This window comes from Aspergillus piperis (assembly GCF_003184755.1).
Source record: "Aspergillus piperis CBS 112811 unplaced genomic scaffold BO85scaffold_18, whole genome shotgun sequence".
Lineage (NCBI taxonomy): Eukaryota > Fungi > Ascomycota > Eurotiomycetes > Eurotiales > Aspergillaceae > Aspergillus > Aspergillus piperis.
Genome location: NW_020291608.1, coordinates 731,165 through 753,125, shown reverse-complemented (window position 1 = coordinate 753,125; position 21,961 = coordinate 731,165). Strand labels below are relative to the sequence as shown.

At 50.7% G+C, this 21,961-nt stretch overlaps 9 protein-coding genes and 1 non-coding gene across 10 annotated transcripts; 7 read left to right on the top strand and 3 right to left on the bottom strand.

Moving 5' to 3' along the window:
- The first annotated feature begins 1,190 nt into the window (after positions 1-1,190).
- On the top strand, positions 1,191-2,655 carry BO85DRAFT_522736 (uncharacterized protein). The gene is made up of 2 exons (XM_025665289.1): positions 1,191-1,349; positions 1,414-2,655. Exons 1-2 carry the CDS (start codon positions 1,248-1,250, stop codon positions 2,542-2,544), a joined length of 1,233 nt encoding a protein of 410 aa, XP_025512764.1. The 5' UTR covers positions 1,191-1,247; the 3' UTR covers positions 2,545-2,655.
- BO85DRAFT_452279 (alpha-galactosidase A precursor) lies at positions 2,621-3,672 on the bottom strand. Its single transcript, XM_025660782.1, has one exon. The coding sequence runs from the start codon at positions 3,565-3,567 to the stop codon at positions 2,782-2,784; it is 786 nt and encodes a 261-aa protein (XP_025512763.1). The 5' UTR covers positions 3,568-3,672; the 3' UTR covers positions 2,621-2,781.
- A 1,799-nt stretch (positions 3,673-5,471) lies between these two features.
- BO85DRAFT_403638 (pseudouridine synthase PUS7) lies at positions 5,472-7,866 on the bottom strand. Its single transcript, XM_025657237.1, has 2 exons — positions 7,627-7,866; positions 5,472-7,570 (listed from the first exon to the last, which is right to left on the bottom strand). Exons 1-2 carry the CDS (start codon positions 7,839-7,841, stop codon positions 5,572-5,574), a joined length of 2,214 nt encoding a protein of 737 aa, XP_025512762.1. The 5' UTR covers positions 7,842-7,866; the 3' UTR covers positions 5,472-5,571.
- Positions 7,867-8,420: 554 nt separating this feature from the next.
- BO85DRAFT_t222 lies at positions 8,421-8,555 on the top strand. Its single transcript has one exon. It is a non-coding gene; the product is annotated as a tRNA-Ala (tRNA).
- A 1,076-nt stretch (positions 8,556-9,631) lies between these two features.
- On the top strand, positions 9,632-10,309 carry BO85DRAFT_500095 (uncharacterized protein; the record flags this gene model as incomplete). The annotated part of the gene is made up of 1 exon (XM_025664091.1): positions 9,632-10,309. The coding sequence occupies one exon, from the start codon at positions 9,632-9,634 to the stop codon at positions 10,307-10,309; it is 678 nt and encodes a 225-aa protein (XP_025512761.1).
- Positions 10,310-10,449: 140 nt separating this feature from the next.
- Positions 10,450-12,198, bottom strand: BO85DRAFT_427257 (DUF2293 domain-containing protein). The gene is made up of 3 exons (XM_025658146.1): positions 11,559-12,198; positions 11,249-11,371; positions 10,450-11,178 (listed from the first exon to the last, which is right to left on the bottom strand). The coding sequence occupies exons 1-3, from the start codon at positions 11,802-11,804 to the stop codon at positions 10,717-10,719; spliced, it is 831 nt and encodes a 276-aa protein (XP_025512760.1). The 5' UTR covers positions 11,805-12,198; the 3' UTR covers positions 10,450-10,716.
- A 388-nt stretch (positions 12,199-12,586) lies between these two features.
- BO85DRAFT_452276 (uncharacterized protein) lies at positions 12,587-13,029 on the top strand. Its single transcript, XM_025660781.1, has one exon. The coding sequence runs from the start codon at positions 12,640-12,642 to the stop codon at positions 12,820-12,822; it is 183 nt and encodes a 60-aa protein (XP_025512759.1). The 5' UTR covers positions 12,587-12,639; the 3' UTR covers positions 12,823-13,029.
- Positions 13,030-14,986: 1,957 nt separating this feature from the next.
- On the top strand, positions 14,987-15,497 carry BO85DRAFT_102069 (uncharacterized protein). Its single transcript, XM_025653783.1, has one exon. It carries the CDS (start codon positions 15,143-15,145, stop codon positions 15,410-15,412), a length of 270 nt encoding a protein of 89 aa, XP_025512758.1. The 5' UTR covers positions 14,987-15,142; the 3' UTR covers positions 15,413-15,497.
- Positions 15,498-17,190: 1,693 nt separating this feature from the next.
- BO85DRAFT_378608 (PHD finger domain protein) lies at positions 17,191-19,549 on the top strand (the record flags this gene model as incomplete). The annotated part of the gene is made up of 2 exons (XM_025656305.1): positions 17,191-19,310; positions 19,360-19,549. 2 exons carry the CDS (start codon positions 17,191-17,193, stop codon positions 19,547-19,549), a joined length of 2,310 nt encoding a protein of 769 aa, XP_025512757.1.
- Positions 19,550-20,191: 642 nt separating this feature from the next.
- On the top strand, positions 20,192-21,747 carry BO85DRAFT_522731 (sideroflexin family transporter). Its single transcript, XM_025665288.1, has 4 exons — positions 20,192-20,348; positions 20,413-20,546; positions 20,618-20,712; positions 20,787-21,747. Exons 1-4 carry the CDS (start codon positions 20,245-20,247, stop codon positions 21,465-21,467), a joined length of 1,014 nt encoding a protein of 337 aa, XP_025512756.1. The 5' UTR covers positions 20,192-20,244; the 3' UTR covers positions 21,468-21,747.
- The last annotated feature ends 214 nt before the right edge of the window (positions 21,748-21,961 follow it).

The window sequence follows — 21,961 nt, the reverse complement described above, 5'->3', positions numbered from 1 at the left end:
GATATGCCGGACTCGACTATAGCAATGATTAAACAATGGAACACCTGAGGTTCACGTATGAGCATGGACCTACCACATGGGAGCCCTCAGGCTGATTCTGCAGGCTCTTGTTGAGAAAGCTTTCTATACTAATGTACGTCGGGAACATCCAGGCATGCCCGTCACAGAGCAAACAAAGAGCCTATACGCGCCTATGCGTATGTGAGAAATGAGAATATACGGGGAGAAATAAAAGAAAAGCACGGATCCTGCCCGGGAAATAAAGATGGGGAAAGAAAACTGCCCAAGCTAACACAAAGGAAGGCTGACATGGCGCAGCAGCTCCTAGTGAAGGACTACTGAGGGTACCAAGTATAGATTCGGACGGAGGGTCGCTCACTGCCAATCAGCAGTGAAGTTGGCGGCACAGCACGAAGCGCTGCCCACCATCCAGGACGACACGCATGCATCTCGCATCCGTTAGTCAACAGAGACGAAACAACGGACAAGCCTCTCCTCCCCGAGGCTCAGTTAGTACGGAATAACTAATTACGATAGGCGCCGACATTGACAGGCTGCTTAGTCTGGGAGGGGGGTTCCATCTAGCGCTGTTGTGGACCGGGACCGTTTATATATCTGCCCTATGAGATAACAAAGACAAGGCGCCTAGCAGGCATCCAAACAATAAATTTCTTTGGCTGCTAGGTGGGATGGTGCTAATAGGGCCGCGAAATTGATAGCCCTGAGAGGGAGTGACTTAGCTCCAATCATCGGCCCGCTAGTCTGATCGACGCATTACTTCGTTGCGTTAAGAAAACGGAGACGTAGCAGCGTTGCGTGGCCCCGACATGGGGGCCAAAGGATCCTTGACCGTCGCAGACAGCCAGTTATACTGCGGCCTAAGGAGACCCCAAAGGATGATATGAGATCATCGCATACCCCGGATGACTAGCCGGTATGTTTTGTTGGGACGAAAATAACTTAATTATGCAGTTGAAGTATGTAAGAAGAGTAAGCAGGAGCAATGCATGACTTGAAGCAGTTCGTAAATCCAGCGAATGGCCATCACATGACCCCGGAAATTGGAGATGGCCGGATCCGGTTAGGCGCGGGGTGGAGTGCGGACCGCCCGCCAAAAAGGGACTAGTGTCACGGCACTGCCTCGCTCTTCTTATCTCTCCGGTCCCGGTCGGATCGGCGTCATTGCAACTACCCAAGTACTCCACTGAAACAACTTATTTGCTGGTCCAACGCCGCTGTTACAGATCATGAGTGGACTCAAAGGGGTAATGAAAGAGGGCTGGCACCCTAAGGGTAAAGATGGGAAGAAGGAAAGTTGGAGGAATGACTTCAAAGGCATAAATCAAGTGGTTAGTGTCTTCCACCCCCTGCTCCAATCGGGCCACTAGCTGATGTGAAATTACCTCATTCTAGGCAGGATGGATGGGGAAGGGGAAGGACAACACCAACGATCGTGAAGAGCATGTTTCGGCACCTCTTTCTTCACTCAAGGACCCAGCATCTTTTGGACCACCGCCGAAGCATATCAAATATCATGGCGCTGCCGCTCTGCCGAATGAGACCACACCGGATCGGAGAGGATTAGGTGCCCCGTTGCCACAAGAACAGATAGATCGTCAAAATGCTCAAATGCAAGAGCAGCAGCAACAAATGCAAATGCAGGAGGAGGCTGCTCAAAAACCAGCACCCCCACCGCTGCCATATCGTGCGAACCGGACGGGTCTGGACACCTCCAACCTTCCGCCGCCCCCAGTCAGACGCATGGGTTCTCCAGCAGATCCCATACCACCCCCCAGTTCCAGACCTAAACCCAATCTTCCGCCGCGACTTCCTTCTCGCAACAATTCGACTCCATCCCCGCACCCGCCTACCCCACCCCCAGCTTACTCTCCCCATTCTCAGACCCCTTCGCATGCCGAAGAATACATAAACCAAGGCGCTGCTTCCCGCCTTTCCCAAGCTGGTGTGTCAGTACCTGCACTTGGAATAGGAAATAATGCCGGTCAATGGGGAAGAGAGAGCAGTTCTCCCGGTTCTGCGTCTCCAGCAATGGCAGGCTCTGTCGGTCAAGCACCGGTGAACGAATTGCAATCCCGTTTCTCGCAATTGAGGACCACCTCCTCGAGCTCTCCTGCTCCTCCCCCGCCGCCAGCACGAACTTATACGAATGGCAGCACGGCCCAGTCTGTATCTAGCCCGGAGCCCAGAAGTGGCTCCTCTACTGTCAGTGAATTTCGGGAGCGACATAACGACAAGATCCAAGCGGGGAAACAGAAGCTGAATGGGCTGAACGAAAAGTACGGGATTTCCCAGCGAGTCAATAAGTTTTTTGACGACCAGAAGACTCCAAGCACTCAAGCACCTCCGGTGCCGCCTCACCCGAATGCAAATAGTTCGACATCCAGTGTTGACACGGATGCATTGAGTAAAAGAAAGGCTCCGCCGCCACCACCTCCTCCAAAGAAGGCGGGGATGCGTTCAACGCCTGTCGCCGGGTCAGCCCCGACGCCGCCGCCTCTTCCTTTGAACACCAAGCCCCGTTGAGCGGAGGTCCTGACTGATGTGTTAGCAGTCCGCTTGGCTCATTGATGGGTCATGTATCATTAGTATATATATCGTTGCATAACCATGTCACACTGTATACCTATTGTTACTATAACTGTTCCGACGTTATCGGGTAAGGCGTCACAGGGATGGTGCTCAAAGCACAGAGTAGAACCCTGCCAACTACCGATTGCCAGGCTCTACGGATTGAACTCATCTGATCCTACTCAACAATGTTCAGAGAAAGCCACCGCCCCCTCTACTAGATCGATCGTCCAAGCACGCAGCCAACCCATCCATCTCCTGAAAAAGCACACCCCGATCATCACATATTCGAGCGGTATCAAAGTCAATCAACGTAGCTTTTCCTCCACAGATAAGAAAGTTAAACGGATTCGTATCCCCATGACGAACCCCCAGATCATGCAGCCGCCCCAATACCTCCCTGCAGCTCTCAACATCCTGAATACCAGCATGCCGTGCATCTCTTATATATTCAATCAGAAATCCAATCACGCGTCCACTTTCCGTTACGTGACCAAGGAACCTTGGCCCGACATCATGACCCGATATCCACTGATACGCCGTAGTTTCATTTTCAATGTACTGGATCTCCCAGGGGAACCGCGCGAACTTGGCGACGACAACATTATCATACTGTGGACATTTGACTTTATAAATACCCGTCCGTAGTTTCCCCTCCATCGAAAGATCCAAGTAGTCGATACGAGTCTCATGCCAGGTGTTCTGGACCCCCGGGAACTGGGTTAATATAATAGATGTAAAGCACGGTTGATTATCGTCTGCGTCTTTGGATACTAAGCCTTCGTTCCAATCTCCAGGGGGGAAATCGGGTAGAATGGAGACTAAAGACGGACCAAAACACATCTCATCTGTGCTGTAGATACCGGGTTCAACGGTGATATACTTGATGGATTGGCCGTTGACTAAGAGGCGGAAGAAGCTTTGGTCATTCTCGTCCACTTCGGCTTGGAGGAGTTCGATTCGCTGTTGATTGGCCATGTTGGAAAAGGAGGGACATGAGTATTAGGCTATGGTGTTGTAGTTTTTTTGGGGTGTGGCAGTGAAGCAAAAGTGGCATTGGTTGGCTTTATCATTAGATAGGCGGTTGTATGAGGGGGCCAATTCGATCGATGTACGGTGCTCGGACCTTTGTGGCGTGGTTACATCGACTTTGTGAATCACTAGTTGGGCGCTTATATATATCGCTACCCTTTGGAAGCAGGATGCCGCTTTATTTTGTATAGTAATTCTGAATATTCATCTGTAAGGGGGATATTAGTTTCAGGTTGGGCTGGCTAAGGTATTGATCATATTTGAAAACGACGTTCAATAGAAGTTTGATAAACTTCGTTTCTCCAGCTACTACAATCAAGACTTTCTTTATTCAAGTTCTAACTAGATAAAAAGAGGGCCTTAACAAAGCAGTCTAGATGTATGATTCTGCTGTTCTACATCTGAAGAGCCCTAGTCAACTACTTTACTGTGCTCCTGTATTGTAACTTGGGCTTTATGCGTGTATTGGGATAATATCTTGAATCAATAGAGCTTGATACAACGGACTTGAGGGAATATCCTTAGAATAGCATTTGTCCACGTCGGCTTCATAGTAGTAGTCGACGAGAATAGTATGATATAGATACTAGTGTAATGTTCGGCGATTAGGTCAAAACGCACCGAATGGAAGGGAATGAGCAACACATATACAGCAGAAGGATTCAAATAAAACCAGCTGAGGACACAGAGCAATGGATAGCGTGCTTATCGTCATATGCATTTTCCCGAGAATAATTCCTTATACCTCAGCAGAGATGTACTTGACATGCACATTCGGCGGGTTTTTCCCAAAATGGTTATTAGTAGAGGAAGCGCCATCTCCCCCATCAATGTATCTATATAATGGGTTCATTCAATCATCTTAAATTTCCTACTTCAATTCATCACTGATATTTCGTGTCAAGATGAACCGCCCATATCATATAATTGTATATGGTGCCACCGGCTACGTGGGTTCATGGGTGGTGGTGCAGTACCTGTGGAATCACGGTCCACCAGCCCTTCGATGGGCGGTTGCCGGACGCAATGAGCAGAATCAGAAGCTCACAACCCTTCTCGACTTGATAGAGGATTCTAGATGCATTGCCGATTCAGACGCTGGCATCGAACGCACTCCGTACAGTCTTCCGGCTTGGTGCAACGCAGCTTTTGTGCGTGACACTGGTCGCAGGCAACGCGGCGCGCAGACGGATTCACAATGACTCCTACATAAGCTGAAGGGGGCTGGGTGGACATGATGTCAACTAGGGAAAGATAGGGCATGGGGTAAGTAGCGGATAAGTATTCTATATTCAATTGCTGAGAGTTCAACGGTCTATGAGATGGAGACTTGTCATGATAGGGATGAAATAGAGGAAGGAAGTAGGATCAATCGTCCAAACCCTGCTTAGTCTGACCAGGATGTTTGACTAGGTAAATGTGGCCCTTGTGGTATAGCTAAATACCCTTAAGTGACTGACTGTCTGGCGGACGCTGGACTCGCTCATTGATACATTGTTATGTTGTTCGTCAAATTGATCGTCCGTTATTTTGAAAGAAGCATACCTCGCAAAAGCTGAGCGGAAACTATTTCTATCAAAACAGAGATAAATATGCCGTTCGATGATGCTATCTCTAAGTCTAGCCCTCATCTCACCTCACGTCAGCCTGAGGCATAAGCACTGGCTGCTTCCCCTCCCCAATGCTAGTTATGTTGGTTGAGGGTATATTTACCCCTGCTCCTCTTCACTATCATTATTCACGTTTGCTGTCCTTAGAGAATCACTCTAGGTATGAGGCATAATCACTCAGTATGCAGACTGGACCCTGTCTGATGGATTATACTGCTTGGACCTACTGCAACAGACATTGACTAAATGGGCCTATCACGTAGCGTTCATTTATGTTGCAAATCAATCTATACCTAGAGTATGTACAAAAAATAGCTTATACTATATATACATCCATCATCTATCGACCCTTGCCGAAATCGGGCTGGTAGGCCTTGACCTTACCCTTGGACAACTCCCTCAAAGCCATGGTGGCATACTGGCTCGAACCAAGCTGGAACTTGAGCACAATGGCAAGCTTCTCCTGCGCATTGGAGGACGGTGTCGCTTCACCAGGGGTTTCAGTCTCAGTCTTCTTGCCTTGGAGCTTTTCCAAGTCGGTCTGAACGAACTGCTCATCATCCTGGCTATACACGTGCACATCGAAGGAGAAGTCGGGTCCGGGACGGTTGAGCAGCTTGCGGTAGCTACCGGTAAGACTGACCTCCCTCCACTTGCGACGCATGTCGAAGGGATCGAGACCCCCACCCTGGGCGCTGCCCATGAATTGTTTGTAGAAGTCCGTCATCTTGTTGGCCGGGTAGAGAACATCGTAGCCGGGCTGGGTCAGAACGACATCGAAGATGCTGTACTTGCCGCTGGCTGCCTCTTCGGCCGTCAAGGCGCGCGCACGGGTGATTCCTTCAGAGACATAGGCGCTGTCTCCCGCCTGCGGGGTGATGATGACTTCGCCATCGGCGTCAACCTCGCCCGCAGCGGCAGCTGCTCCGGCATCGTCCTTGTCGCTGTGCTCATGCACCAGTACGAGATCACCCTCGACAACCTTGTCGCCGTACAAGCGCCAGCGCTCACCGGCGGCAAAGTTCCACACCAAGGACTGGTAGGCGTGGACATACATCAATCGCAGATTACGTGGGATGGCTTGGAGAGCACCAAGGTAGTCGTTCTGGGCACGGCTAAGTTGACGCATGACGGTGGATTCCGCAGCGAATTTCCGAGGAAGCTTCTCAAGAGCCTTGTTGGCATTTCCGGTTGTTTCAAAAATGTGGATTGCTTCTGCGCGGGCCTTATCATCAGAGCTGACCATGGCAGTCGAGTTCTCGCCCTCCTGAGCGGCAGCCAGAGCATGGGGGCTGTACTGGAGGATAGCATCGCAGGCGCCCTTGAAGTCACCCTGGAGCATCTTGACGCCGACTGTGTCTGTGCGTGTAGCGAAGGTTCCGAAACGTTGCAGACCAAAGTAGTTGAAGTAGCCACGCTCGCGCAGATTCCGTAGTGCGGTGCCCACGACGTCCTTTGCCTTCGCAATGGCAGCCTCGCGGTCGCTGAAGTCAACACCCGGAATATCGCACTCACGGAGACTGATGACGAATTCATTGCCATTCAGATCTCCCAGATCAAGGCCATGTTTGCAATGCTCGAAGTCGCCAAGAGCAGCATTGCGGAGCGTAGGGTTGATCTTAGCGAGGCGCTCAGCATGTAAACGGTGCGCACAGGCTCTCTGGACAGTAACACCGCGGCGGTCCTTTGTTCCGGCGAATTGGAAGTTCTTCGTGTTGATCTTCAGCTGCCGCGAGATGAACGAGAGGACTTCCATGGTATCCTTGTTCTCCTTGTACAGAGTGAAGTGCAGGTAGGGACCACCCAGCTCATCCCAATTGACCGGTACACGGGGGCGTGCATTGTTACGTCCACCCTGCGCACTGCGGTTGTTCCGGTTTGGCGCAGCAGAAATAACCATCATTCCTTCGCCATCAGTTTGAGACTCGAGTTGCGATTTGAAGATGCGACGGATAGCCTGGTGCATCTTGATGCGCAGGTCGCGGTCATCGACAACAAGAGTGGGAATCTTGGGCAGGTCGCTCGGCTTCGATTTGGGATTGAGGACGGCACGCTTGTTCAGGGATACAATCTTCTTGGTGGATTCTTCGCCGAACAAGGATTCAAGGAGGGCCATGTCTTCCTCGGGGATCTGGAATTCGGGCGTGTTCTCTGCGCTTGGCGCAGCATCCTTCTCTGCAGAGTCTTCTGGCTTCTCCTGCTGGTCGTTCTCTGCGGGTTTGGGCGTGGGAGTTTCCGCGGGCTTAGCCTTCTCCTGTTCTGCTTCCGGGGTGGGGATATTGTGTAGATGCAGGACTTCGCCGGACGGTACGATCTCGTTGACAAGGAAGTCGGTATATCTAGTAGGAGAGGTTGATAAGCGCCTGTATATTAACAGAGTTTGGACTGTAATTACCTCTTCTTCAGGATGCCATAGAATCCTTCATTGTCGCCACTGACAAACTCGGTGATTCCAACCTCGAGTTCTCTCGCCTCCTCCGCGGAGAGTTTGGCGGCGTCTGATGGCGCAATTGCCTCGTTAGAGGAAGGAAGGGCAGCATCCTCGGTGATAGGAGTGTTATCAGTCTTGAGCCGCTTGCGCGGCGACTCAACAATATCGGCACCTTCCATAGTAACGGTGGCAGTGATGTCAAACTGTAGTAGTTGCAGCACCTAAAGTCATGAGCGGCTCCAATCTGGAAAAGTTACCGTCACGTTTTTGCTGCTCCGCATTGGGCTAAAGTGGGGCTAGCCCTAGTGTGTTCGAATGAGGAAGTCTGTTTACATGATCTGATCTATACTACTGACATACCTTCATTCAATATCCTTCAACAATTGTAGCAAATTTACCAGGATGGTATGCATAAATATTGTCGGAGCTCTCCTCTGCTTGACCTATATTCATATGTAGCTATGTACGTATATATCGTACTATTTGCTCCAGCCTCTGTCTTTGTCTCTCGGATTGATTGGAGGCACGCAGATACAACTTTTCGGTTCCCAGATCTGCCATGAGATTAGCCCTGCGTCACCCATATTTTGGTCATATATCCAGATGTCGAGATGTGATAGGTCTCCTACAGTACATCCATATCGAAGAAGACATGCAGCCATGCAGATACCCAAGGATGTGCTTTTGAGTATACCTCTGACCAATACACATGAGCATATTTATCATTCTTTTAATTCTGCCGCAGATCCACACAAGTAGCCCTTGTGGCGCAATCGGTAGCGCGTAAGACTTGCAAGTACCCCCTACCACGCCTTAAACAAAAACTCCCTACTAACTGTCTGTGAAGCTACTCTGAGATCTTAAGGCTGTGGGTTCGATCCCCACCAGGGGCTTTCAATTTTTTTAGGCATCTGGGTGCTATAGTGGGGATTATTGTGTATACTCTGAAGAAATTCTGACCAGAGAAGGCCTGGTCTGATTCATAAGAGAAAAGTACGCGGGTGAATCCTGTAATTTTTGACTCAATCACAGTAGATGATTAGAGATACGGAGCATGAGCAGTGAACTGAGGAGATATCTTTGGATATTCGGCGGCATGGTTCCGTTCAGGCATCTCTCTAGGTTTCTCTATATCAGGTACTACATGGAGGGTTCTTGCAGGTTTTGGAGATCTTCTCTGTAGGTCTGGTTTACACTTCTGCTTCTGCGGTTTAACCTGCAAGGATGTGGGTTGTGAAGATCCGGCTCTTAGGCCTCTATGTATGATGATACAACATGATAAGCATAGCTCCTTTGGGTATACGCAGTATATCAGTGGAAAGACAGAGTGTCACTCAGCTATATAGGCAATCACATGTGCACTATAATATGACTGTGCTAGTACATACCACAGGCTACCTACGTCTCTTGTCATGCGAGTATTGTCAGACCTCAAACCGATACTCCTGTGGTTTATTCAGAAACAAAGGGACAACGTAGGTGTTAGTGCATGCTGCCTAGAACCTCAATATGACCACCAAGACACGGAGCCCTAGAATTACAGCTCTACCCCGAAATCAAGGAAAAAGATGTTCTAGGCTCATCCACTGTTAGCAGCAGGTGTATTATCAAGTTACCATCGACGGCAAATCCCGACCAAGCTCGACAAGACGTATGATTTTTACGTACAGAAGACCACAACAAGATCCATTATTGGCCTACCAGCCTAGTATAGGCACATCAGGCTCATGTGCAGCGGCTCCTACATGCAATCCAGGCTTCCCAGTGAGAGGAGCCCTATCCTGGAGAATCCCGCAACAACTACAGGAACTCATCTCCAATTCCCATTCCCACCGTAAGCCCTAACCTACTCGCCTCCCCATAAAACCCCCCCTATAAAACGCATTCTACCACCACCAAACACCCCACCTCAGGGCCCCATACCCTCCTCCCCTGCTCAGCAGGCCCAGGGAAGATAAAACAATCAAACATGGACACCCTCCTCTACCCCACCCTCCTTCACGACCTCCATCCCCACCTCGACATGAGCCACTGGCCAACCCTCGACCCTCATCTCTACCCCTTCTATCCATCCACCCCCCTCCCTCCCCCACAGACCACCCACGACCCCATCCTCGCCCGGCGCCTCCGCCTCAAAGAATCCGGAATAACCTTCGAATACTACAAGAAACTCTTCTACACACCCCTGGACAACCTCATTCTCATAACCATCGGGTTCTCACTCGAAACTCTCCTCACCAATATGCCCGAATGTGATACTCTCGCTCACACCCCAATCAACAGACACCATCCGCACTGCATCTTCGCCATATTGCGATCCGCGAAGCAGCATCTAGTACACGCTCTCCGGACGGGGAGTTTCGCGAATAAGGCGATTAATCGAACCAAGTATCATGTACTGTGCAAGGTTGCGGCGAGGGGGGATACGGCGCAGGAGATTTTTGGGAATTTGTTGGAGGATCTGGATGCGGTGTTTTTGGAGTTGGAGGGCGGGGTTAGGAAGGTGCGGTTTTTCCCTTATAGGAGGGATGGGGATGGGGGGAGGTTGGAGATCTTCTTTTATGAGCCTGGGGAACCGATTGTTGGGTGGAGGTCGAGGGGGTTGAGGGTTTGGGAGGAGGGAGGGAGTGGTTCTGGTTGTGGGTAGTTGGGGGGAGGGGGGAGAGGGTAGAGATAGTAGGGCTAGATGGGATGGGTGTGTTGGAAGGTGGATTGAGAGGGGCAAAAGGTGGTTGTGGAGGACATTTGTTGTTCTCTTTCTTCCTTCTCTCTTTCTTTCTTATGTTTGATTAACATAATCCAATATTAACTTGAGTGTCTAATCTCTATACTTAATCTAATCATGCATTCTTAGTAGTCATCACGCTGTGCATCAATACCATAAGCCAAAACAGAACGCCGTAGTCGTGGAGGTGTTGCGGCCTCGCACATATGTAGTGTTAACCCCGATGCAATCTGTGTACAGTCTCCAACATACCAGATATGAACAGTAATAGGGCATCGCTTTCGTTTGAATGTCGTTGGTTTGGAACCAAATCATTCCCCACACAGGAATTAATCAATCACAATCACTCGATCCCGCATAGTCAGGCAATCCGTTGGCTCTACATTGCCACCTGACCATGCGGTCCTAATAGCCTGGACCATCTCCTTTGACGCTTGACGAGCTTCACCGCGCGTCTTCCCGGCCTTCAGGAGTGCTTCATAGCTGGTATGGGTGTGTCTGATATGAGCCTCTACGGCTAACTTGGCTTTGTCTTGGTCCGATAATTTGGATGTCCGGCCCACGCGGCCAGAGCCCTTCAGAAAGGCATGTTTGAGAATAGTGTCCAGTGACTCCTCAGGCATTAAAGGAAACTGGGCGCGTAAGAGCTGACGGGCTTGTGTATAATCTTTCTCATCACGTACTTGAACAGCTTGAGCGCGAGACTGAGCTGTTTCGTCCGCTAATCGGAGGACGGCAGTGTGAACATCGGCCGGAACACGTAGGCCAAGAGTGCTCTTGCCTCTATCATCCTGTGAAAGGGTTAGAAAATGGGTACAAAGAAGCTGCTAGTAGTAGAATGATTTGGGTTTGTATCCTCACATAAACCACGTAGACAATTCGGCCAGACTCCTTTGTCAGTTTTCGGCAATTGCGAGTAATGTAGATGTCGCCCTTGGGGACAAATCGGTAGTTTGCAGGGGATGGATCCCGTCTAAAGCAGTTCTGTCCACGGCTCGGGTGTCAGTATGTATTTAGTGATTGGTACCCCGGGTTGGCGCTAGGATATGCAGGCAATGCAAGGATCAAGGCTGGGTGATCGGGATCCCTGCTACAACACCGGGAACACTAATAACTATCAAGGGCAGAAGAGAAGCCCGAAGCAGGTCTCTCAGTTTTTGTCATCACTCACCTTTTCTCTTGGCTCGGTCGACAGTGGAAGGAGATTCAGTCTGAATGGTCTCCCTGGTTTACTCCTGCGCTCCGTAAGTTTTGTCTTGCTGCTGCTGACCACGTCGCCGCGATCACGTTTCTTCACGGCGCTGTTTTTGCGAGTCTGGGCCAGGATAGACAGGGGCGATCTCGGGGTGATCTTCCGTTTCCCACGCCGCCTTCTGGCGGCCCCTGAGCGGGAGGCTTTCTTTGGCGTGGGCGACATTATCTCCGATCTTTTTGAGAGGGAAAGGCCATTCAGATAGGAGTCTGAGTAAGGACTAGGCAAGACACGATCCAAATCTGATTCTTATTGTATACTTGGAATCTGACGCTGCACTAAGGCTACTGCTGCTCTGATGGTATAGAATAACGGTGTGAGGCGTGTAGGGGTAGAAACTGGATGGGTGCTTGCAGATAATAATTCTTATGGGTCGGGATAGTGAAAGGAACGTTCATTCATAGTCAAAGAACGACGGCCCAGCTGTCCTTCTCTTTATGTATAACAACCCATGCGGGCTGAGTTGGTTATGCCTTGTAGCGAATGGTTGTAAATATTTGTGGTTATGGCTGAAAGAAAGGCTGGATACTGATGCCCAATGGCCAAAGAGTGATTTGACACAGCACAATGGTTAGATTGGATGATGAATCCACTTACTTTCCTCTTCTCGGCGGGCGGTGGATCTTGGCGGGGTTGTGGCTGGTGTGTGGCGCGGTATTCACAGCCTGCAATTTCAGGTATCAAGTATGAGTAGATCCTCAAGTAGTTGCATGTATCAGTTTGGGGTCTCCTGGTCTTGGACAAGTGTACTCTATATGTTGTATACAAGAATGAATTCATCAGCTATATAACCCCTTTACTTCACACTCTCATGGGAATGGCCGTCTTCTTCTCCTGTGAAAGGCTCTTTTATGGAGGCGAAACAGAGTATTTACAATGTGCCACACTCAGCATGGGCTGAATAAGGCACAAATGTCCTTCAATAAGAGCCTCGGTGACGGAGTACTCCGCATGATGAAGTTACCTATCGTCACTATCGGTCTATACTGGCAACACTTGTATGAACTATCATCAGCCCTTCTGCTTTATGCATTCGCTGCATACTACTTTACGAAACTCCTGTAGGACCGATCGCACCGACTCTGCAAAGCACCCGCTTCAGGCCCGTATCCCCATGGTAACAATCCTACATGTATACGGCAATATCCGCACAATATTTGCCACTTTCACAGTCGGTGTATGAAGCTGCACATTATGTGCATCTGATCCGCAGATATTGATCGATGATTATGCTCCGCCGGCATTCCAGTCAGGTCATCCGCCCACGGCCCAGATCTTACACATCGTGAAGAGCAAGAAATTGCCATAGATAGATCTATGGTGCAGCTCAGGTATGCAGTCATCAGGGCCATGTGCACTCAAATCTCACTTTAGCTGCACAAAAGATAAGAACCCCCGGTTGTCAGTCCAGGAATTTCTTGCACGGGGCGAAAGCAAAGCAAAACCTTTTTGTAATTAGAGGAAGGGTGAGCCAAACATCACCCTGGGCAGTGCTGCTCCTTACTGATGTCTCCAACCTTAATCCAGCCAAGGTGTGCCTGACGAGCTGCGAGATGGACAGGCTGGCAGGACACTAAGCCGGTGCTGCATCAACCATCATGTCAGGGGCTTCCCCGAAAACTGAAATCATTGATGCTCAATGGAGGGAGAGAGGAGAGACTACTGCGGGTTACACCGCAGGGCGTCTAACTACTGCTGCAGGTCCCGTCGCTCGCGTGCAGCAGCTCTTACTGGTTCAGCCCCGATGGCCTGAGAATGGTGGTTTGCTGACTTGTAAAGGGGGAAAGGGACTCCAGACAGCAAGTCATCGTTGGTGGATGCTTGGGGCCTATCGGAAACGGCTTCCATCTCAGTCGGCTGGATTAGCATCGGCAGAGCAGATCAATGCCCCCAGAACATAGAAAAAAGATCATAAATAATATTAAATAATAGTAGGGTTAGTTCGGGACGGAGTAAGTATGTAACTACGAATCAACTCAATCTGGGTTCGGAAGTAGTGGACGGCATTACCCATTGAAGACTGGAGTGTAGTACTTTAGTTTAACCGATCGGGGAGAATTCCGCCCCTACCATAGGCTCTCCCCTTTCCAATAGTGCTCGACCAATGATGTTCGCCAGAGACTAAAGAATTGATCTCTTTTTCTTGTTGCTAAACGAGTTACGGCAGGCATTAGAATCCTCCGTCCAGGAGAACCGATAGATAGTAGAATTGCAGATAGTAGTCAGTACCTACTTAGTAGTCTAGACTCGCGTTGGGTCGCCTCACGTCCCCTCTTTTTCGTGGCCCAATGAATGAATGAACCACCGGGCGGGTCGCGGTGAATCTCCTTAATCGGGTAATATTACTTTCGGGGACGGAAGCTCACCCTACCTTTTTGCCCTGCCCAGTATCCATCCTAGCTACCACTTACTCTTACTGGTACTAGTATCCATGAAAGATAGATACCTCCCTCTTGGGCTGAAACATCTGCTCCTCAAGAAATAGACTAGATCAGACAAGTCTGACTCGTTATGTGTGGGAACTGGGAGGGAAAAGACTTGGAATCAATCGAGTCTTAAATCCAACGGTTTCTGGAGACGAGCCATTTGGTATTTGCCTACGTTTTCTGTCACCTCGCCTGTCCCGCAAAATGAAGCATGGATAGCTGCAGCGAGTGCAAATAGCGTCAACATACTAGCTTCCAGACAGCTAAGTTAGGAAAGGGAGCGAGACCAGGGATTATGCCGGAGAAGACACGGAGCTGAATTGAGGAAATTGGAAATGGGTTCAAATGTCGTCATTGGAGTCGGTCCCAGGCCCAGGAGATCGTAATTACGGGGAGCTATTAATATTCCGGGCACACACATACACAGTACAAACACAGTTTTAACACAATCTTGCGGGACGTGGGATGAGATCGAGGCTGGAGCTGAAAAGAGGGCCCCAGTGGATTGACTATTAGTGGTTAGTTTTAGTGGTGGTCGTGGCCGGAGTTGGGGGGGTGGTGGTGGGAGGATGAAGGACCAGAAACCCCAGGGCGTCCGAGGGTCGTTAGTGTTGGCGGTGGTCGCAAGGCTCAATCTCCCGTCGCCCAATCCGGCCTCGATCGACGCTTTCGTAAGGGAAGGGAGGTTGACCTGCTCACATTCAAACCTTGTCCGGGTTGATTCCTACTCCAGTAAGTACAGTATGGAGCGAAATATGGAGTAAGTGTTGACCGGTATGATTCGATCTACATACATCGGTGGTTTAGAGAGCGGTCGAGACGTGCGGCCACAATTCTGGGATCGGGACGCAACCAGAGCTCTCGATATCTATCACCTGTGACTGTTGACATATCGGTCACCCTCTCCAGCCAAGTGGGAAGTCTATTCGATGGCCACCCGAGGAATAATGAACAAGCCATAAGATACGGGGGAGGGAAACAATCGAAGACGGATGCAGGTCCAGAGCCCGGCGTCAGCACCAGTAAGTAACTTGACCAACCGATCACGCTGGAGACGGTGATAGATGACCCACGGAAATGGACCGCTGTTCCTTGTTCTTGGGACCGCCCGCTGGTGCCTTGGAGCGCGGTTCACTAGTCATGGATTATTATGGATACGTTCGGTGGTATAATCTCGCGCTGAAAGGACCAGTCTCTTCCCGTTCGTCTCCAATTTGTCGACAATTTCAAGATGATGCCGGTGACCTCGTATACGTTTCTCCGGCATTGACGGTTAAGATAATAGGTACAGTACAGTATAGCATAGTTAGTTTGATGGGTGGATCACTGCCTCTTATTCTCTACTAGACTATCTTATACACTACAATCACAAGCGGAGTATACCTTCCCTAGGAATTGATTAAGTCACTACTAGCTGACTATCCCATCCGAGGTACACAGTAACTACTAGAGAGTAGTGTGATAGTTCACTATTCTCGGAAGCAGAACCATTGGAATTTGATAGAACCACCAAAGCATGATTAGTAGTAATCACCTAATGCTCTGTTTCATAAGAGGAAGTAAGAAAATAGAAAAGGTTAGTATTCTAGGTTACCATCCATTCACTTTTTGTACCCATCCGGTGCGTCATGAAGGCTCCCCCTTCGCAGCGGGAAGGTCAAGGTGTCGGTCGTGTGCAGCGGTCCCAGTTCATCTCACCCAAGGCCCGGAGCTCCACCAGCCAAAAGTGGAGGACGATCGGAAGGAAAGGCAGAGTTAGTTGGTTGGTTAATTAGTTAGATGATGATTCGAGAGGGGACTCGATGACCAAGGACTAGATGAATACTAGAATACTATAACAAACACTATAATAATGGCGGGGGAACAAGATGGCAGGATCAAAGACGATAATTTGGAGCAGCCTCATTTGTCACCAGCGATTGAAGGTACCAAGTCCTGGTTGCAGCAAAACCGGACCTTGACCCTCCCAGGGAACGTAGCAGTTCATTTAAAAAAAAAGTCCCCAGCTGGTGGATCTGCGGATGTAAGTAAAAAGGAAAAAAAGAGGGCAAAAAAACTGTCAACTTATTACCAAATTACAAACAGAGGAAAACGAAAACACAAAATTTCCCATTCGGCTTCGCTTCTTGCTTTCTTTCTCTTCCTCTGTCTCTTTTTTTTTTCTTCTTCCTCCTTCACAACGAGCCGGTTGATTCTTCTCCTGGTCTCCTTTTCTTTTTCACTTTTACCTGTTCACTCCTGTTTGAAGGGCAAGGTTCGGCCAAAACAAAAGAGGGAAGCATCAAAGACACAGCGTCCTAATCTAAACGCATTCCGCTCCTCCCTTTGTTCAGGAGAGCTCTGTCGTTCTTGGAACCTTCCATACTAACCAACCTAACCAACCTTCAATCCCTCGAACCCCCAGCCTGCCTGGTCTGAGTCTGTCCTCTCTATCTCCCTCCTCCCCTCTCGACTCCTCCTCTTTCCTCCCTCTCTACCTTTTTTCTTTGTCCCCTTCTTCTCCGGATTACCAGCCCCGGTGACCTCCCGTCCTTCAGACCGGCGATAGGACTATGTGCTAGCGTCGTCCTCCCTTCGTCCAACCCCAACCTTTCCTTCGAAGGGTCAAACACTCTTGTGTCCGAACCTACAACTCCAGTCCGAACTAGCTTGGCTTCAATGACCCTGTGGAGGAGGCTCACATTCGTCGGCACAGCGATCCCTACCGAACCAACCCCTCTCCTCCAACATTCCTGACGGCCCCCGAAATATCTGGACTTCCTACAAGAGGGTTGCCTGGCAGCTTGTGTGCATTGTATGGTTGCTGGGATCACAACGTTGCTGACATGAGTTGGGATCAACCGGTTCACAGGTATGTCGGTTGAATTTCCTACTCATCCTGTATTACCGGCACACGCGGGGCTGCCTCTCTATCACCACACTCCTTACTAGCTACAATTTCTCCCTCATACTGGTTCCTTGCTCTTTTGTTACTGCAGTTTTCCACTGTCTTCCGCTTAATTTCGGACTTTTATCTCTATATGCACATAAACCCGCCACCCACATTGTTCTCCTCTGGCAGTATATCGTGTGGGTTGCGGAGCTCCTACCGAGCTCCGACCCTCCAGCGGTAGCTAGTGTGCAACATGATGCTGACAGAGCCGTCTTTCTCGTTCAGCTTCAGCTATCCCAACGGTGAACCTCAGACTCCTACGAGGACTCCCCCGACAGCCACGATCTTTGGCGATTCCGCTTTTCAGACCCCTAAACTCGAATCCAGCTTCTTCGATCCCCGGGTTACCTGGGATACTTCGGACCCCTATGCCTCGAGTCCGGAATTCCTCCGCACGCCCCAGAAGTTTGGGCTGAGCACACCTTCCATCAATCCTCTCCGACTGCCGGATACAGCCCCCGACCGACCGACCGATACCGAGGACAATACCCGGAATGGCAAAGCGGCGGAGCAGGACACTGATACGGCCAAGAGACGTCGCCCGTCAAGGCCACATGGGCATGTGGGAGAGGATGGTCCTCGCACAGTAGATTCAGCCAAATCTGCTGCGACAATTCAGACCCCTCCTCCCAGCAGTGCTTCGAGGAAGAAGGTGACGGGGCTTGACGAGGCCACTGGTACAGGTCGACGGCCGTCCGCTTCTAGCATGATTGGCGGTCATTTAGAGACTCCTAGTCGGTTACTGGGTGCTTCCCCACGGCTCTTTGGAGACCTTCAATCATCCTCAGACCCATTCCAGCTAGGATCAATCGAATCCGGCGCCTCTTCATTCTTCCCACAGCAAAGGCTATTCTGGGACCATGATCTCAATCAGCATGAGAGCAATATGGGCCTGTCGGCCAGTAACAATCTTGACTTGTTTGACCTTCATGCCAATGACTCCTTCCACGTCAACCACACCACCGCCCCGGATTCTCACATCCCACAGTTGCCTATAATCGAAGGGAACATGGACCTCCCCGATTTCAATAATAGTAGTACATATAACCTCTCTTCGGGGGTGACCACTACCGACGCCGCCCTCTTTCCTGCACCTTTCTCCACTTCCCCTCGCCGCCCTATCACGAAAGCAGAGGATCCAGCACTGTTCCTGAGCTCCCCTGCACGCCGATTTGGTGGACTGCAGCCGACTCCTGAGAAGAGGCTCTTTTCCCGACCGACTCGCCAGCCCTACCATCACCAAACGGAGGAGTCTAAGAGAGAGGAGCTCCGCCGCGCTCGCAGCGTCAACCACCATATCCCTGTCTATGAGGATGATGATGACGATGACTACACCCCCCGTCAGATGAGGCCTAATTTGACTCGTAGCCTAACGCACAGTGCTATTGCAGGGTCTGCCAGCCGACCGGGGTCTGGGAGTATGATGGCTTCCAGCAATGGAATCCGGAAGAGTCCCTCCAAGGGTCGCTCCTCTCCCATCAAGCCCATTCGTCATCAGCTGTCGAGGGCAAATTCAGTGGCTGCTAGTCTGCCGAGACGCTCTCAGTCCGTAGTCCTCAAGATAGGCAAAGACGGTAGAGCTAAGGCGGAAATGCAACCTGTGCCCGAGGCATCAACCGGTTTGACAGACCCCCTCACAGGAATGGACTTGGATGGCTCCACCACGGAAAGCGAGTATGACTCGGTGGACTACTGTGAATACCCAACTGTCCCCAGCCGCAACCCTTCATTTGCCTTTTCCGACGCCAGTGGGGCGACAATTGCTCGTAGTGACTGTGGTTCACGGCCCCATTCCAAGGGTTCCTATACCTCTACGGCAGCGTCATCCTCAGGACGAGCATCCCCGTGGGCTGACGCCGGTCGAGCGCCTTCCAGACGACCACAGTACAAGCCTACTTTGGATGACTGGAAGCGCACCCCGAAAAAGCAGTTGACAACGCTCCACTCGGACCTATCTTACCTCAGTGCCGGTTCCCTAGGCGAGCCTTTTGCTGATCCCGAGGATGACAGTGGTGATGCCCAGCATGCACTCCGAAAGGTCCTCCAAGAGAGAGGTCGGATCCCTCGTCCGCACACTGTCAGCTACGGGTCGCGGATCAGCCGTTCAGCCCGCTCTCTCGCTCACCTCCGATCATCCCCGCCACGATTCGGTGCGGAGCTTGACCTCAGCTCACGAACCACGAACACATCGCCCACGACCATGACTGACCCCGACATAGCCACCCCCGTCACCGACCGCTTCAGCAACCCGAGCAATGGGACCCGGTGTGTCTGCAATTCCATGGACAATGGTGGCCACCTCATGATCCAATGGTAAGCCATAGCAATAACTGTCTATGGATGGCTACTGATTGATGAGCAGCGAATCATGCAGTCACTGGTTGCACACCAAGTGCGTTGGACTGGAGCGGGCCAACCTGCCGTCCGTGTATGTGTGCATCTTCTGCGCCCAGACACCCACTCGAAAGAATCATCGGGTCCGAGTGCCTGTCGGGGCTTCTGGACATGCCCCCACCTCGCCTTTAGCTCATAAATCCTACCGATTTCGATGAATGTAATGACCATGGCGCTCGATTGGCGTCCTTTTCTTCTTCGTGTACCATTCTCGCACCGAGTTTTTGTACGACTTGACCTACATCCCGGGTGGGTTCTTTTTTTTGCATTTATGGTCTCGCCAGTGAGCAGGCCTACGCCTTCGTTTTCCTTTTTCCACCGGGTTTCCTTTGTTCATCTGTGTGCCAGAGCTTAGACATACCCCCATTTCCTTGCGACGTACATGTCATCCGCTTCGGGCGGTCATGTATCACATCCCAGCGGTAACTGCTCACCTGTGGATGTTGGATGTTTTTAATTTGTTCTATTAATTGTGTGGCGAGAGACTTGTGATACCTGTACTCTTATATGTTCGCCACCTCGAATGAAACCACTACCATGAAGTACTACATTAGCAGCAAATAGACCTGAGTAGACCTGCTCCTACCAGTACACTACTCCGAGGTAGCGTTCGGTAACGGAAATACCGTACCGCTTTTAAGGCGGTGAGATGTTCCTGACGAGATCGGAGATTGACGCACTCCGATTGGTGGACCTGACGCTTATCGGCTCACCGCCCGCGATAGGCACGTGTGTGGTCCCGCCTCAATGATTTTCGCCGTGGCGCCGATGACTCCTCTGATCCTCCTCCTCCTTTCCCTGAAGTGTCTCTGTCCATCCTGTTTTCGCGACCCTCCTTCGTTCGTCTTTGCAGATGTCCGCCTCCCTCCCCGGCAGCCGGGACCTCCCTCGGTCTCAATATGATCTGACAACCTACTGGGGCCGCGTGCGGCATGCGGCTGACCTCTCCGACCCGCGGTAAGTGGGAAATGCGCTCGATGTGAATGAGTGTGTGAACTTTCGCTGACGCCAATTCCTCCAGGATGATGTTCGTGTCTTCGTCCGGCCTGGAGCAGGCTAAACAGCTGGTCTCCTCGTACAAGCAGAACCATCTCCCGCATATGACTCCGGAGCTGTGGCGCGCGAAGAAGGTGGTTGATTCCACCCTTCACCCTGGTGCGTTCTCCCCCCTTAGCCAGCGATTGTGAGGAAGAAACCACCCAGCATATACTCATACACACCAACAGACACTGGCGAGCCGGTCTTCCTTCCCTTCCGCATGTCCTGCTACGTTATGTCCAATCTGGTCGTGACAGCTGGTATGCTTACGCCGGGACTGCAGGTAAGTTACACACCGACACGCTCCAGCCTCTTAAACCCGACCATGGATTTTCAAAACTGACCAATAAAACCAAGACCACCGGAACTCTTCTCTGGCAAATCGCCAACCAATCGCTCAACGTCGCCATTAACAACGCGAACGCCAACAAGTCCACCCCGCTGTCCGTCCCCCAGATCGCCAAGTCCTACCTCATGGCCGTGTCAGCCTCTTGCTCCGTCGCTCTAGGTCTGAACGCCCTCGTGCCCCGTCTCAAGGGCATCTCGCCCAATGCGAAGCTCATCCTGGGTCGTCTTGTGCCGTTCGCCGCCGTGTCTAGCGCCAGCGCTCTGAACGTGTTCCTCATGCGCGGCGAGGAGATCCGTCAGGGTATTGATGTGTACCCGGTGCTGTCGGAGGTGGAGAAGAAGAAGCTCGAGGAGTCCGGCGAGACGGTGCAGAGTCTGGGCAAGAGTAAGAAGGCGGCTACTATTGCTGTCGGCGAGACGGCTATCAGTCGTGTGCTGAATGCTACCCCTATCATGGTGGTCCCGCCGTTGGTGTTGGTGCGCTTGGAGAAGACTGCTTGGTTGAAGGCTCGTCCAAGAATGATTATGCCTCTGAACTTGGGATTGGTCCTGGCGACGTCCCTGTTTGCCTTGCCGTTGGCCCTGGGTGCGTTCCCCCAGAGACAGGCTATCAGCGCGACGACTTTGGAGCCGGAGTTCTGGGAGAAGGGTGGTAAGGATGGTCAGGTGGAGTTTAACCGGGGCATGTAGATAAAAAAAAGTTTACCTTGGTTTGGCAGGTAGGGGGGGCGGGGGCGTTTGTTCATAGCTGTTGTCTTCGGGTCATCGTGCTTTGCAATGCTTTTTAGATCGTTAGACCGTTTGTGGATAGATCGTGTGGTTGCATATATATACTATTGTGGTGAGCGTTGGGTCTTGAGTCTGGGGCCGAAGCATTTTAAATGGATTGCTACACATATACTACTTGGCACATCATCATCACTACCACGGTTACCAATTGAAACTTGATGTATCTATTACCTACTACTATAACCTCTACAAGTTACGTAGTGCTGGAGTACTACCAGTATAGCCTGAACCTGAAGAGTATCATACTTATAAAAATATGAATAATCATATACTATAAAGTAAGTAGTACTGGATTGTTCCAATAACTACTTAAGCCATATATATATTCCGAACACACTGTTCTATACCATTACAGAATAGTTGTACAATAGTTTTAAGTTGTAATAACACTCATC